Here is a 17,446-nt window from a genome sequence, read left to right on the forward strand (position 1 = left end):
ACATTTTTGGCCGGGTATGCCTCATATGATTGTTATCAGTACTACATATTGATCGGCTATACAAACTTACTTCATTAATGAAAGCAGACACCATCACATCTTCCCAAGCATGCGCTTGCCTACTACCGACTTTTCGTAAAGGGGACAAAATTTAAAAATCATAAATTGGGAAACTTTCTGATATTCCGTCTAGAAGGGAAAATTGACAACCCCGCAAATTTTTGTCAATTCTAAAATGTTTTACCGTGGCTCAAACATAAACATACATATTTACGAGGTTTGTAAGCAGAGTTGTTAAATCGGCAAGAGAAGCGGTGACAATCAGCGTTTGTTCGTTTGCTTTTTTTCTGTACAGCTCGGATCACTACAGCATATAGCTGCCAAACAAACTGGATGATCGGAATCAAGTAATCTTGTAAGGAAACTTCTGTATTTATGAAGGGTATTTAGCTTCGGTGTAACAGAAGTTAACAATTTTTCTTGTTAAAAACTATTTGTGAAATTAAGTAACTCGGGAATTCGTCAGACAGGGATGAACAAAAAATTAAGAGAGGCATGCATCGCGATCTGTTTTATTGTACCCTCCCTTGTTTATAATGTCTTACCTTAATAATTCCAAGATCGTGCTTGGGGTTAAAGTTAATGTGCTCCCTACTAGAATTTGTGAATTCTGTCTTGAAAACCCTTTCAGGGGTCTATATATAGAGCCACAAGTAATATAATCATAACCTTTCTGCTTATTTCATTGAGCTATCTTTTCCTTCCACTTTTGGTATGAATATTACCTGGGCGATCCTTTATAATTTCTGAATGTATGCAAGGCACAGAAACTTTGGTTTTTCAATACATTTCCGGCTAAAAAAATCAAATCAATCAAGTAAAATCATTTATTTTCAATGTGGTCTTTATTCACTTTTGTCTTACATTACTAGGAAAACAAAACATTTAAATTATTTATTAATCCTACGTATATGTGTATATTCGTACTTGTATTTATAAATATGTATGTTTCAGTATAGTGAAATGTAGACTAGAATGCTGAAAAGTTAAGTAATCAAACGAGGTGCATGCAATCCATGAACATTTTCTATTGGTGGGCAGTGCGTTGCGCCTGGAGGTCCCCAGTCATGAAGTCCCCTGGAATTTGCAAGACGATGGGTTAGGCGATGGGCAATACTAAAACCACCGCTACCTTCTAGTTGGGTTAGAACGATAATAACTTGCCTAAATTGGAGACAGATAATTATTGCAATTGGAATACAATTTTACAAATTTATACCTTTGCAAAGGCGGTACCGAGTCCACCGTTTTTAATTCACCTCTTGTGGATACAACGTTGTAGCTTTCTTGGCAGTCACATTTAACATGTATCCATTTATTTTCGTGACGATTTTCAACCATTACAACAAGCCCTGCCCATCCCTAGTTAATGAAAATAATATTTCAAAAAGAATAGATATTGTGTTTAATTTGAACTGAAGATTTTTGATTCAAATAATTATAGAAATTTGTAATATATAAAATCCTTCCTGGTCTTCGAACCCGAAATACTTTTTGTGCTGACTGATAAGCTTTGATCGAAGATCTTGAACTTTTTTTTATAACTGCTACACATAGATACATACATATGTACACGCAGCTATGAAATTTGAAGAGTCAATTTTCTTTTATACTCTTGCAACATGTTGCTACAGAAGATAATAGTTTTATAAACTAACGGATGTTTGTATCACCTAAAACTAATCGAAACAGATATGGGTTACATTTATATAAATTAATAAGATGACAAGACGATTTGAACGATTCTTTACTTTCCAAAATACAAATCAAGAACCAATTAATATAACGACATGAAACCTTGCACGAATGGTGCCTTTAAACTATGTCACCATATGACTAAAAATTTTCCAAATCGAGCCAAAACTGTTCGATTCCCTAGGTACCGCATATGTGGACTCCGGTACCTATGTTGACTTTTGAACGGAAATATCGGTCAGTGTGTGGGATATATAATTGCAATTCAGAGGGAATCCTTTCCTGATAATAGTATTCCCGTGTGTCAAAATTGGGTTGAATTGGATCAAGATAAAATCGGCTCAAATACATCCCTTATACCAAATATGCAATTTCAAACTTCCGGTTCGCCTTTTACCATATACATATACGTATTACCTTCAATAATGAAATATAATTTTCATTTGTAAAATAAATATCAAAATTAAAAAAAATTTATTTCAGAGCACACATATGATTGTTTTTCTTCAAAATCTAACAAAATAAAAATTTATCAAGACTTTTACCATACTAAATAATTAGTTATATAGTATTGTCGATAATCTTTGATATTTTTTAAGGGGTTCAATGCGAGAGAAGCCGCGGGAAAAGTTTTATATATATATTATGTTTTTCTTTTTTCTAACAAGCCTTATGGCAAATATGTTGTACAGTATGTGAGTTATATATTTATGAAATCGCCGGTCTTGATTCTTACAAGTTTCAAGATTATAAAATGTTTGGTTATATCCGAACTTAGCCCTTCCTTACTCGTTAAAACAAAGATTTGCCAACAACTGAAGGTATTTCTTAGTTTTTGATCCTATCAAGTTGCATGAGTATGTAATGTTCGGTTACACCCGAATTTAGCTCTTGCTCACTTGTTTTTACACATTTCCTTTTAAAAGTTAATTTAAGCTTTTTAACCTGTGATTACCTTTGTTAAATAGTAAGCAGTCATTCCTTCTCTTCCTTCGTGGCGCTGACCTTTTGTTAAAGTTAGACTTATTATTGCATCAGCTAGCAAATGTGGCGAAGGCGTAATTTGCTCTACAAGTAGACGTTTAGAACTGTGTATGGCTAAAATACACTGAGGATATTGATGAGGTTCTTCGATTCCAGTATGCCAATGATTAAATGCAAGACATACTAGTAAGTATATATCACGTTCTAGCATTTTATGACAGCCCACAAATCCGCGCACCTATTAATTAAGAAATAATATGCAAATAATTATGTAAACATTTTTTTATTTATAACATAGACAAACGTTCTACCTGCCGTTTACTATGCTCCACCAGTCGCCCAATCTCTGGTGAAACTGGCGAACGAGTTCGGAATATCACAACACATAAATCTAGCTGCGAACGCTGAGATTTTTCTGAGTTCCGTTGTCCCTCTTGGAAAAGTGTAAATTCGGCTTCCGTTGGCTCCAACACCGTGAGCAGAACACATGAAATGGAACATAACGGTTTTAACGTATCCTATAAAATGAAAGGGAGATTTAGAGATACTTAAATTAATTTATTAAACAAAATTTGACACAAAGTTTAACATAAAAATGCAATTCACTTTATTTCTAAGTCCACTACTACTTATATCCTATAAGTATGTGTATTAGTCATATATTCTTAATATTTCTTTGCAGATATAAAGTTGTAGGTAAATAGGTTGAGGTTTACCTGCAAACGGACTTCATTCCAGCCAGAGCGTACTTTGCAAATATCAATGCAATCGAAATAATTTAATACATCCTCAAAAGAAATCCAGAAAACACCTTCTGATGCCCCGTGCGGCATTAAAACTTCTCTTAAGTCCTCGGTCCAAAGTTCAGAGTCGTCGGACCAATCTCCACGCCAGGAGTAATGCCCCCATGGATTACGGAGCTTTAATAAACGGTGGCCTTGAATATCTCTAACATCTAGCACGGAGTACGCATGACGAGGCCTAAGACCTTTTCGTTGGTATTCGTCTTCATCCACCTTCATATTGCCTCCACCACAACTAGCACCCATTAAAAAGCGTACACAACGCGAACTTAGTAATTGCGCCCAGATTAAATCTTTATCTAATTCATCTTCACTGGGCATTGGAAGCGAACTTGCTTGCAACGGAATGCTTTCACAGGGTGCTCCCGTCAGGGTAGCTAAACCTTCAATCGCACGTCCAGAAACCAGAGCTTCATAACAACCATGAATTTTTGCTACCGCTTTTTCAATTAAAGGAACCCAAAGTTGTTTTCTTTTGGCTTGGGAATAAACGAGGTGTCCGCGTTTGTCGCAAGGTAACAAATCGTCAACCAATACTGTTATCCATTTTCCGTCTTTACATAGGCGCACTTGATAGGCGCCCTGTAAACATATTTCTTTCGTCACCAACACTTCTCGAACGAGGTCTTCGCGTTCTGCTAAAACAGCAAGGGCACTGAGCAACCAACAATTTCCCAATACACCTTGACATATGTCAGACGGAAGTGGGGTTCTAAAAACTGCCCATGGAGGAAAAACGCCGCCTTCACAACTTATCTCATGAGGACGTCTCCATTGTACAACTGGATTGCCATCAGGAATGCTATTGGTTGGATTGTAATATAAACTCTTTGGCGCCGGAGGAAATGAATCGTCGACAAAAAGTTCGTTGTTATCACTACAGTACTGAATAATATTCTTCCATTTATTTAGGGCCTCCTTTTCTTCATTTTGTCGCAGATTTTCCATAAGTTTACTTTCTTGCCGAATATCCATTGTAATCTTTCCACACAGTGGTAATGCCACTTCGGTTAAGTTGCAAGCTAAGCCTCGGGGACTAGAACACATGTCGCAAACCACAGAAGCTGAGCAGTTTTCATAAGTGCACGCTGGGCACTGCCATATTTTGGATGATACAGTATTATGACCACTACTAACACTGATCGCATGCTGACTGTTACTCTCATTTGATGTTGCTGTTGGTGAAACGGAAGTCATAGTAGAACTTGTGTTTCGAGTTAATATACTGCCACCCGTACTGTGTCTCTTAGGAATGGCACCTGATGAACTCCGCGTTTGTCGAGGTGATGGGCTCCTCGACACCTTTGCCTGACTTGGTTGTAAATTTACCGTCTTAATCATAAGGGGTTGTCCAAAAGGTGAGTTGCAATTCAACGAGTTGGAAGAAATTGTTTCTGTAAGTAAATCGATATTCAGAAGTTCTAACTTTATATTATTCGTTCAAGATAGGGGAAAAAATAAATTAATAATTTAGCTTAGAGCAATTGAATATAAACTAACAAACTTTGATGTATGTAGTAAATTGATTTTTTAATATTTTATAAGATAAACTCACCTTCGGTATTGACTTCATTTAACTGTAGTCTCTTGGGTTCAATGGGTAGTGATCGTACTGATTTACATGCGATACATACTCCGGTAGATAGATTGTTTTTTAGGGTACATTTACTGCAAGTCCAAAATTCACCTTTACGCAAGGTCATATCCTCAATTGAGCAAATACTTCGTAACTTCGAACCTCCACATACTGCGCAAGCGATTGATGATGGATCGTTAACTAATGTACATTTTTTGCATGTCCACTGGCCGTCAAGCCGATCTACTTTATGAAATAAAAAAATTTAAAATTAATTACAAATTTTCAAAATCATAATGTACTGATACAATAAATGCGCACGTTATTGCATTTTTTAATTGACCCGATGTTTAAAAGGGTGCTGGCACTAAAATGATTATATATTACCTATTTGAAAGAAAAATATTTTTATCTCACAACTTGCAACTACTTGTACTATTGAAATTAAACAATTTATTTTACAAATCACAAAAATATAATAAAAAATAAATAATAATGCAAATATTATAGATTAAATTAAATAGTTATAAAGAGCAGAAATACACACTTGAATTTAGAACTAGTTTATATTTATATGAAGAATAAGACAATAATCAAAAGAAAAATCGGTTAATTGGTTTAAAAAAATCACTACTAAGAAGATTAAAAGTACTAACCAGGATGTGTTATTGAGTGTTCAGACTTCGTTACTGTTATTAAACTAGGCTGTTCTATAGTTGGTTGACTACGAACAGATTCGCAAATTTCACAACTATCTGTCCAAATACGATTGTATGCATAGGAACACTTTGAGCATGTCCACGTTCTCCTTGTGTTATTGAGCATATTATTGTCATCATGCAGTCCACATCGATTCGAAGATGCATTTAATCTATAATTGTGAAATAACTTACAAAATTTAATGTACAGATCTATTAAATTCTAAACAATATATAATTATTCTTGTCATAAATTCCGTTACAGAATTAATATTGCATTAAGTAGGTTACATTTATTGAAAAAAATATTATTTCATTTTTTTAACAGCATGAACTTGTAACAGAACTTATGGCAGAACTAAGTATGTACATACATACATACATATGTATGTATATACAAGTCTTAATAACTTTTTATGCACAAAATTTCTTAGAATTATATTATAATTAATCTTTTATATAAAGAGCATACTTATATAAGTTTGTAGCAATACATAGAGTGTACAGAGAGATGATTTGACTTTGAAGTGACTCCTGAAGTATTTAAATTTTTGAGTTGCATTCTTCGCATTATCAACTATAAAAATGTAATTAAAAAATCCTGTTTTCCAAAAATTTAAAATATCCAAAATAACTCAATTTTTTAACACAAAAAGAAACTACTTGTATAGTTTGCATAAACACTTTTTAACACTTTCAAGGGAAAATTGATATTTTGCACTCTATCATGGTTTGTGGTTTTTAGCAGTATCCGCCATTTAAATTGATAAATATATATTTTAATATTGCCTACTAGTCCATTTTTTTACATAATTCCTTCGATGAAAGCAATATTACCGACGCCATTTGTTTTCACTGTCCCTTTTTTGCTTCCACCAATGCAGCCTCCTCTTTTTTCTCTTTTAGCGCTTAAACTTCCTTACACCATACAAATTGACGACTATCGCAATAAACTAAAAGTAGACACATCTGTAAAAAAAAACTACAGAATCGCAAAACTCGTCCTCACGGTGCACTTAGAATAAGTAAGATATTTCTCTTTAATGTTTACACTCTAAAAATGCAAAAAATCCGAGAAATGCAAATTTTTTGGGCGTCAATCAAGTTAAAAATGAGATAAATTAATTTTTTGCAGTTGTTTATTGTTAATTTTTTTATAAAATAAAAAAAGTAGAAGTACATAAAATTCTCTTAAAGTTAATATTGATTTCACTTTGAAAGCTGAAATAGTTTAAAAGAAAAGTCCCTTCAAAGTCAAAACATCTCTCTGTACACTTCTGATTTTTGGTTCACTGTATATCGGTTTGTACAGCCAAGTGATAAAAAAATATTTCAGAAGAAACCAAAAAGTAATTACATATTTTGTTTAGATTTTTTAGAATTCAGGATAACTAAATTATACATCGGGATGTAAGTATTATCTACAATTCCAGTGGCACCAACATTTACCATGCATAAATTGAAAAAACAAAAATTAAAATTAAAATTTAGTTAGAAAAAAAATTACTACATTTTTTTACACCTACACAACGTTTTCTTCTAATCACAAAATTCAAACACCATTAAAAACAAAAAGCATTGAAATTCTTTATGTCGCCGTAGGTTCAAGAAACTTTGGAATGTTGTTACGATAAGTATTTTATATTAATTCCATTAATAGGAAAGGAAGTATGAAGAAAAAAGGCATAAACACTTGTACTGAAAATAGAAATAGTACAGTGATAGTACAACAGATGCAGAACATTGCGGAAATAAATGAAGAAATAGATCAATGATCAAATAGATCAATTTGCCTCTTAGTAATTTGTATAAGGATTTGAATTAAATGTATTATGGCCGTAAGTATAAATTTTTCAAATAAAAATGGACTTAATTTTTATTGGTTAAAAAAATACTTGTTTACTAGTTTGTATACATCATTTCATATGTATAACTGTACTTGCTAATTTACTGGTACAATTTGCTTTATAAGCTCCTTAATTTACATATATACTATATTTGACTTGCATTTTCACAAAAACAGGCTTAACCATCACGGTAGCTAGCAAGAACAAAGTATTAATTAAATCGTGAAAAATAATATCATTCGCAGAGGTGGAGCATTTTACACTCTTTGTATAATTACTATGAAGTTAAGGTGTTTAACTTTCCATTAAAATGTTTGGTAATTAAGTAAACTAAAAATAACGATTATTTTGATCGAAGGTATAAATACAGTAACTAGATAAGCCAGAACATTTTTTTATTTTGATACTTTGAGTCATGCGGGTATATTTTCAAATGCATGTGAGTTATATATTTTAGATGTGTGTAAATATTAATTACAAAATACAGAAAAATAAACTCATGCCTCGTGATCTTTAGCTAAAAAATCATACATTTTTGATTCACTGGTTTTCCGAGGGCCTTTCCACACCTTTGCATATATTGAGTGCTCAGCATTAATATCCATTTTCGGATCTGAAGTTATCGAGTTAGCGCTTATGTTAACTGTATCGATGTCTGCATAATCGCTTTGCGGAACATTATCATTGGAAATCATTTTTACCGCCAAATCTGTGCAGGTATTAAGAGCTCCTTTACATTTGGTTTTGCTGTAGATTTTCGGTAGATTATCAAGTTTCTCTGCTATATGGCTGGTTGAATTGGGTAAAAAATCTTGCTCCACTGCATCGTCAGCTGAAATGTTTTGTTTCTTTATTTTTTTACTTTTATTGACTATAGCATAAATCGGTTGATTATTTTCCTTCGCATTCACATTTTCATCGTTAATATTTATTGTTCGGTTTGTGTTGTTTTCATAAATTGGTTGTGATTCCTGCCTTCTATCATCTTTGAAGTTTGCATAGCCACTTTGTAGATGTTCATTTCTGAAGACCCTAGTAGGTTCGGTAAAGTCAATAGATTTTTCTATATTGTTTACTGGAATTCGTTTTTGATCCTTTAGCAAGGAATTTGTTGTTTGTGGGACCCAATCATTGACCGCTATTAAAACACTAGAACTTGGTAAAATGAAGTTACTTTTTTCTTGATCGACATTATTGCCTTTAGAAAGTGTTGTTATCGTAAAATTGCCTTTTGGCTCGAGAGTGTAATTATCGGCGGATGTGGTTTGAATACTTTTTCCTCCTGTGGACGCCGCATGGTATTGAACAAAAAGATAGTTTTGTTCAAATTATTGTTTTAACTTTGTATAATAATAAAACAAAAAAAAAATACCAACAAATAAGAAAGAGCTATGTATAAGCTTTGCTTGAAATTTGAAAAAGTTGTTAAAGCGGGGGGCATATTTTCAGATGTCGACAATACTTGAAAATTCAATATTCATTCTTCGACGAAATTATGAATGCATCAGTCAAATCTAAGGTATATTAAATTTGACACGATGTCTGTAATACCCAGAGGAGCACTTCCGAGATCTTATAAATAATATTTATCGTCACCTAAAATGCAAAACAACGTCAAAAAAATTGAAATTTCAATGAAAACTTATGAAAAATGATGTTAGGTTATTTTGCATTTTTGGTGACGATATACATTCATATAAAATAATGACGACCTGTCCATCTGTCTGTACATACTCGAACTTGTATATGTGTGTCTTTGAGATATCCTTTTGAAATTTTGTACTCGTCTTTTTCTTCTAAAAAGCTGCTCATTTATGTGCATGATATCGGTCCACTATACCTGTAACATACAGCTACCTTACAAGCTGATCTATACTGTCATATAGCTGCCATACAAACTGAACGATCGGAATCAAGTTCTTGTATGGAAAACTTTCACATTTGACAAGATATATTTACCAAGTATAGATTATTTTTTAAGGCAACAATGCAATCTCCGAAGAAATTGTTAAGATCGGTTAACTATAGCATATAGCTGCCAAAACAAACTGAAAAAAGTGCTGGTATCTGAAAAAAGATAGAGGTATGGTATAAAAACTTTTGCATTGTGACTAAAAAATCATTATGAAGTTTTTATATGAACAGGGTATATTAAGTTTCACGAAGTTTTAACACCCAGAAGGAAGCGTGGACCCTATAAAGTATATATATTTCATAAGGCAACAATCCGTCCGTCCGTCCGGCCGTCCGTCTGTGTACATATATACGAACTAGTCCCTCAGTTATTAAGAAATCGTTTTGAAATTTTGCAAACGTTATTCTCTTCAAGAAGCTGCTCATTTGTCGGAACTGCCGATATCGGACCACTATAACATATAGCTGCTATACACGCTGAACGATCGGAATCAAGTTCTTTTTCTAAAGCAAATTTGGTATAGATTATTTTTTAAGGCAACAATGTAATCTGCGAAGAAATTGTTCAGATCGGTTAACTATAGCATATAGCTGCCATACAAACTGAACGATCTGAAAAAAGTGCTGGTATGGAAAACTTTTGCATTTGACAAGATATACTCACGAAATTTGGTATAGATTATTTCATAAGGCAACAATGTAATCTCCGAAGAAATTGTTCAGATAGGCTTACTATAGCCATATAGCTGCCATACAATCCGAACGGTCAGAATCAAGGGCTTGTATGGAAAACTTTCGCATTTGACGTGGTATCTTCACGAAATTTAAGGTAATAATATAACCTCCGAAAAAATTGTTCAGATAGGATTACTATAGCATATAGCTTCCATATAAACTGAACACATAGTTACTAAAAGAAATGCACGTGTGTAGGGTATATTAGCTTCGGTGCAGCCGAAGTTAAAGTTTTTTCTTGTTTTTCTGTTTATTTGAGGAGTAAACAAATATGTCAAAAACTTTGATAGTATTTTTTCCCTGCGAAATAATCGTTATATGTTGATTTTTATTTTTCGCTTACAAATCATTATCAATAAAATTATCAAATAACTTTTATTTAATGCTTACAGAATAATAGTTAAGCGGTAAATTTTAAATAACTCTTACTCAATAAGAGTAAGCTTTTTATTTCGCATTTGCGATTTGAAAGTAATAACGTATGTAAGTGTATTATTTGTCAAGGCAAAAGAAAAAGCTTACTCTTCAACTCTTATTGCGTAAGAGTCATTCAAAACTACCGCATAAATAATATTGTAAGAGCAATAAATAAAAGTTATGAAATATCTCTTATTTTGTAACCGAAAAATATAACGACTGTTTTGTGAGGAAAAATAAAAATTTAAAATTAATAAATAAACTTGATTTTTTGCCCATTTCCTCATAACTGTTGCGGTCCCTGGTTTTCATTGCTTCTTGATTCATATATTGTTTGGTGAAAGTTTCATATGGAATTTTAAATAGCGATATATGGGATATAACGGTAATTGTAGTCCAATTTCGCCTAATTTAACAATCTAACATAAGAACTTTGGGATAATCTTATATACCTAATTTGGTTGACATTGGTGGAGTGGTTTCTAAGGTATTAAGTTTAATATAAAAATGGGTAAAAGATTCGTCCATATCGAGTGTGAAATACATCTGAGTTCTTTATTTAGTGAGTTATCGCAATTTTCATAGTTTCCCACGAAACCTTTATATGCCAAAGGGTGTAGTTGTTGTCAAATTTTCGCTTAACCGCAGTTTATTGGCGAGGCAATAGTCCGATCGCGTACATATACAATACCAATCTGTCTTGATTGTCAAAGAATCCATGTAAAATAGTTTCATCAAGTTATCTTAATTTTTATTCAAGTTATCGCTACCAGGGGCAGATAGACACTCGAAATCAACTGGTCCTATCATCTTTTTTGTATGTACATATATGTATATAAAACTCTATATCCACCTAGATTAGTTTAAGAAGTTACTAACAACCATTAGGTAAGCAAAGTTAATATGCTCTGTATCTAGTTGTAAGTGATATTTTGAAAATTAATTTAAGACAAAACAAGTAAATTATCATGTGAATATTTTCTTCCAATGGACAACAACTATGCGCCTGTGAGAAACACACTTTTACTGTAAATTAGGCCTTTTATGCCGTTAAAAGTTACTTCTGTAGTTTCTCAGTTTCCTTTAGGTGATTTTGTTAACATTTATATATGTATTTACTAGAACAACCCAGCCACGCTTTGCTAAGGTATAAATAAATCACATTACCGTTAGTTGTTTAATAGAGTGAAAATGTTAAATCCACGGAATTAAAATTTAAACACTATTTATTATGAATATTTTTTAATTGTACGGACATGCTTATGGTCAATCGAAGTTTTTCAACACTACCAAAAAGTATATTGTTGCCGCTTAAATCATGCATGGTTCTGTCCAATTCTTCTCAATTATATGTTTACGTTTAGAAATATATATTTTTTGTTTTTTTTCAATATTGAGACACAAAGTATCCCATCTTTTAAGATCTTTTAGAACAAAATTGGACACAGTTTATTAAACTATTCTAAAATCGTTTCAGTGTTTAGTATAGAATATTTGTCATTCATTCAGCCCTAATATGAATATAAACTTGCAAAAGTTGTAAAAAAAAAGCTACCAGCTGTTTGATTTAAAAAAATAAATATTTAACCACTAACGGCTTATAACATATGATACCAGTACATCTAATTTATACACGCAATTTTTTATGTCATAGATAAAATAGAGCACTTTACAGTCAGTAAGTTTTGTCACACATTGTTAAATGATTAATTGGTGTTATTGCTTTCAAATCTAAAATTTTAGCTTAAACGAGTTTTTGAACATAAATTATATTTTGTCAAATAATATATAGTGAATGTAAGGAATTAAAACAAATATCTCACCGAGTGTATCGCTTGTCTTTTTATCGCTTTTTAGCATAAACGTGTCTGGAAGGTTAAAAATGTCTTTGCAATTATTTACGAAGCAAATATGACAACTGCGACAAGAGACTGATTGGTCTGTTGTAAGACTCTGAGTTTTACGTAAGCAATAAGGACGTTTGAAAACCTTGTTCTTTTTATTATCTTTCGCTATTGGGTGCTTTGTGCTGCCTTGTTTATGATAGCTGTAACCACGATTCAAAATGGTATCTTTATATATAGGCGCCAAATAGCTGACCGTGTCGCAAATAATGCAGTGCCACGTAACGGAACTATTTTCAGTTTCACAGTTATTACAAACCCATCGTCGGTTCAACGATGGATTCGAAAAGTGATGATATAACTCGATGGAGGTTTTAACGTACTTCCGTGTATCTTCACAGTCTATACAATTTGATGGCAAATTTTTATTGTTGCGTTGTGGCCTTCGTAGACAACCTCTAAGCATAGATTTATAAACCCTCTTATGCTCACTTCTGAAAAGTGAATTATATAATTATTTAAATATTTCTAATGAATGAATTTAATGTTATATCCATTAAAAATCAGTATATATATTATATTTTGTAAGTTTTCTTATACACATTCGATTTAGTCAAAAATATAGTATATGGGTATAAAAATATACATACATATATATATATGTTAATATTTCAAAATATTCGTCAATATCATTTCATTAATATTGTGATCTTTATTTTTTTATAATTTTATTTTTATGTTTATATGTTAAAATTAAATTTGTATTTTTTGTGTGATGAAAAACAAAATACGATTATTTACTGTACTTAACAGCGATAGTTCGCATTCATATTGGAATGATAATGAAGAAATTAGTGCTGAATTATTACCATATCAGAATATAATTTTTAATTTAAGCGATTGATGCACATGACAGTGCAATATGAACCAAAGTGATTAAATTCGTTTAGACCAATTGTTTTAATTTGCAATTTAGTTGATATTATTGTTTTTAATTATGTTAAAGCAAATCAATAATGCTGTTAGCGCATATTATGTGTCAATAACTTTTATATCCCTCAATTTGTTTTGTAAAATCATATATTTATGAGGCCGAATAACGATCACACATCAAGTGACTTGTAGTAACCAATTATGTTTTCGATGTTGACGCGGAAAAGGGGCTCACTTTGCAAATTTGTGAATGCTTTTGTTCCATCGGTCCGTTTTGGGTTGGTTTTGTCTTTTTAGTTCTTGCTGACTAGTACTATATATAGAAAGCTCTGTCCTTATGGTTCGTTTCAATTATAAAGTAATAATTTGTTGTTTTTTTTTAAATATGTTCCAAGAGATCGAAAGTTAGTGTTTTAGAAGGCGAGAGTGTTGTTTTAATAAACAAATTCTTACCATAATAAAAGTTAGAGAAGCTTTCTTTACTGATAAAGGATTGCCAATGTTTCGTATTTACGGTTAGTAAAATATTTTCCTTTTCATGATCCACATGTATCTTTAGGGTGCCTTATTCGGTTTAACTTAGAATCGGAAATTTGATTGAAATAGCAATAATGAAGCTTTGCTCTAATTTTATTAATTATACATCTTCAAAAATATATATCCATAGTGAAAAATGAATGTAAATATTTGTATATAAAATCAATTAATAAAAATCAAGTAGGTTATATATTAATATTACTATAATATTTCTGTTACTTAAAATATTATATAAAATACGTGTGTTTTTAAAGTTGTATTTTGCTTTTCAGTTTGTTTATTTTAATATTAAATTTAATTTTTTTCACTACTTCACAGTTTAAATATATTTATAAAAATTTTTCAAAAATATAATCATTAGAAGGTATGTATATATGAATATTAAAACCAGAAAAATTTACATATGTCTCAAGCTCTTTGTTAACTACCTTCGATGTTATATTATATTGCTGAATAATCAATAAAATGTGTCATAAAGAAGTTTACTTAATTGATTTTTAACAATTTTTATTATCATGCCCAATTCCCAATGAACATTAACCTACTTGGTTATGATTTCATCCTCTTCCGATGAGCTATTAGAAGATGGATCAAGATCCCTTGAGGCAGGAAGAGTTTCAGACCCTTCAGCATTACACAAATCTTTCTCTTTGTTTGAAAACAAGATTCGACTATTTTGCATACACTTCTTGTCTTCTGATATATTTGCACTTGTCGACAAAATTCTTTGCATTGTACCACAGTTTATACATTTTTGAGGGTCGATACTATTACAAATTTCACATTTCCATTGTAAAACAGAAGCTATAGTGCCCATTTTTCAATGGTTAACGCAATTCCCACTCACAGATATCATTTGAAATTCACTTTCCTGTGAACCAGTACAAATTTCTCACAAGCAGTTCTTTTGTTTCTAATTTAATGATTAAAAACATTAATAGCTTTAATGAAAATAACCAATTTATTTATCCATTAGGAAGTTGGTTAAACAAAAGTATAGGAAAGTGCAACCCAAATCATTCCACGAAAAAAAACGCAACAGGGTTATACCAAATGTGGAAATTTAATTTAATAAGAATCTTTGCACTGTCAACATTATTAAATGCTCAGACTGTGATAAAATATAATAAATGGTGCAAAATTAAAATTCTGACAGATAAAAGTGAAATGGTGACCTGTTTCGTAGTGTGGAAAGTCAGATTTTTAATTTTTTTTAGAAGAGGTTCTCGAGATCAAGAAAAAAAATATATATATAGTTGCCGCTGACATATGGTTTTTGAGATATTTTCATTTAAAGTTAAAAAATTCAACTATTTCAAAAATTATAATTAATTATAAGTTTATAATGAACTTTAAACTTATATTTTTAACTTTTATATCGACTAACACTTCCCTAATACGTTTCTAACTATTTTTTTGTATTAAATAATGTAAAAATAACTTTAATACCATTTTAAACTTTAGTTGAAATCCATTTATTCATACAATAAGAAAATGGTTGCAAACAAGCAAAAAGTTAGTGTTGCCACATTGTGTAATGGAATAAAAATAAGAAAAAAGAACGATTTTGCCGTCAATACAAAATTCATTGTCGTGTGATGAATAATGTAAAATCTTTCAGAATTTTCTTTACATATTTTGATAAATACCGGCGTTCAATCGACCAGGGTTATTTTTTTAAAGCGCGGCCGAAGGCCTCCAACGCAAAAAGGAGTTCAACGTGCGGGATGTGATAGATACCGAGAGTTGAAGAGGGAAGTGAGACGCATTTGCAGACGCGAAATTTGAAGGGCAGACAGGGGTAAAAAAAGAAAAAATGCGGCGGCTTACAGAAGGTTTCAAGACCGGAGCATACTTTTGTTGAACCCTCAAAGGTGAAGTGACCGATGAATTATGAAGCCTGCTGAATGATAAGCTAACGAAGAAGGCGAACCCGATTCCCCAATCGATGACGATGGAGCAGACGTTCCATTGCCCGACCATGAAGAAGTTCGAATAGCAATCACCCGCCTGAAGAACAACAAAGAAGCGGGGGCCCGATGGATTGCCGGCCGAGCTATTCAAACACGGCGGCGAAGAACTGATAAAGAGCATGCATCAGCTTCTTTGTAAAATATGGTCGGGCGAAAGCATGCCCAACGATTAGAATTTAAGTGTGCTATGCCCAATCCATAAAAAGGGAGACCCCACAATCTGCGCCAACTGCCGTGGGATAAACCTCCTCAACATCGCGTATAAGGTTCTATCAAACGTATTGTGTGAAAGATTGAAGCCCACCGTCAACAAACTGATTGGACCTTATCAGTGTGGCTTTAGACCTGGCAAATCAAAAACCGGCCAGATATTCACCATGCGGCAAATCTTGGAAAAGACCCGTGAAAGGAGAATCGACCCACACCACCTCTTCGTCGATTTCAAAGCTGCTTTCGACAGCACGAAAAGGAGCTGGCTTTATGCCGCGATGTCTGAATTTGGTACCCCGCAAAACTAATACGGCTGTGTAAACTGGCGTCGAGCAACACGAAAAGCTTCGTCAAGATCGGGAAGGACCTCTCCGAGCCGTTCAATACCAAACGAGGTTTCAGACAAGGCAACTCCCTATTGTGCGACTTCTTCAACCTGCTGCTGGAGAAAATAATTCGAGCTGCAGAACTTAATCGAGCAGGTACAATCTTTTATGAGTGTACGGCTGCTAGCGTATGCCGATGATTGATATCATCGGCCTCAACACTCGCGCCGTTAGTTCTGCTTTCTCCAGACTGGACAAGGAAGCAAAGAAAATGGGTCTGGCAGTGAACGAGGGCAAGACGAAATATCTCCTGTCATCAAACAAACAGTCGTCGCACTCGCGACTTGGCTCTCACGTCATTGTCGACAGTCATAACTTTGAAGTCGTAGATAATTTCGTCTATCTTGGAACCAGCGTAAACACCACCAACAATATCAGTCTAGAAATCCAAAGCAGGATAACTCTTGCCAACAGGTGCTACTTCGGACTGAGTAGGCAATTGAGAAGCCTACACGGTGACAACAACTGATGCGAGTTTTCGAGAGAAAAGTGGAAAATTCATAAAAAATCACAACATTCTAAGAAATATGACGTGACGAAATATTCAGAGTCATTCAAGTAGATTCCGAGATAAGAATATCCTTTGTTGTGCATGGTGCCACGCTCACCGTTTTAGAAACTATATTGTAACGGATTTGTCGATAAATCGTCTACTTTGAAACTCAATCTTGAGTTCGATCACTGGATTGTTAAATGAAAGATGCAATTTAATAGCTATACACTTATCTTTATAATAAAAGTAAGCAAATAGGTCAATTAATTTGTTTTAAATTATCAATTGTTATTAAAAATGATATATCAGAGCTATTTTATGCTTCTGTTAGTAAAAAACGT

At 32.8% G+C, this 17,446-nt stretch overlaps 1 protein-coding gene across 3 annotated transcripts; it reads right to left on the reverse strand.

Annotated features, from left to right (window-relative positions):
• Nucleotides 1-886: 886 nt before the first annotated feature.
• Nucleotides 887-15,040, reverse strand: LOC126760061 (calpain-D). Of its 3 annotated transcripts, XM_050475417.1 has the most exons (11): nucleotides 14,589-15,040; nucleotides 12,553-13,067; nucleotides 8,195-8,945; nucleotides 5,775-5,989; nucleotides 5,098-5,364; nucleotides 4,781-4,936; nucleotides 3,456-4,717; nucleotides 3,051-3,257; nucleotides 2,711-2,977; nucleotides 1,280-1,422; nucleotides 887-1,224 (listed from the first exon to the last, which is right to left on the reverse strand). In XM_050475417.1, exons 1-11 carry the CDS (start codon nucleotides 14,858-14,860, stop codon nucleotides 1,047-1,049), a joined length of 4,233 nt encoding a protein of 1,410 aa, XP_050331374.1. In that variant the 5' UTR covers nucleotides 14,861-15,040; the 3' UTR covers nucleotides 887-1,046. The 3 variants fall into 3 exon arrangements, with proteins under 3 accessions (XP_050331374.1, XP_050331373.1, XP_050331372.1); XM_050475416.1 differs by having other exon boundaries at nucleotides 3,456-4,936; nucleotides 5,098-5,361; XM_050475415.1 differs by having other exon boundaries at nucleotides 3,456-4,936.
• Between the last annotated feature and the right edge of the window lie 2,406 nt (nucleotides 15,041-17,446).

The sequence above is a fragment of the Bactrocera neohumeralis genome, chromosome 5, assembly GCF_024586455.1.
Source record: "Bactrocera neohumeralis isolate Rockhampton chromosome 5, APGP_CSIRO_Bneo_wtdbg2-racon-allhic-juicebox.fasta_v2, whole genome shotgun sequence".
Lineage (NCBI taxonomy): Eukaryota > Metazoa > Arthropoda > Insecta > Diptera > Tephritidae > Bactrocera > Bactrocera neohumeralis.

Excerpts from the sequence above, each read along its gene's own strand:
- LOC126760061 (XM_050475415.1), bottom strand. The coding sequence starts at position 14,860 with ATGGGCACTATAGCTTCTGTTTTACAATGGAAATGTGAAATTTGTAAT. Across the intron at positions 3,258-3,455 it reads GGAATGAAGTCCGTTTGCAG|GATACGTTAAAACCGTTATG; the intron begins GTAAACCTCAAC and ends TTCATTTTATAG. Across the intron at positions 2,978-3,050 it reads TGGAGCATAGTAAACGGCAG|GTGCGCGGATTTGTGGGCTG; the intron begins GTAGAACGTTTG and ends CTTAATTAATAG.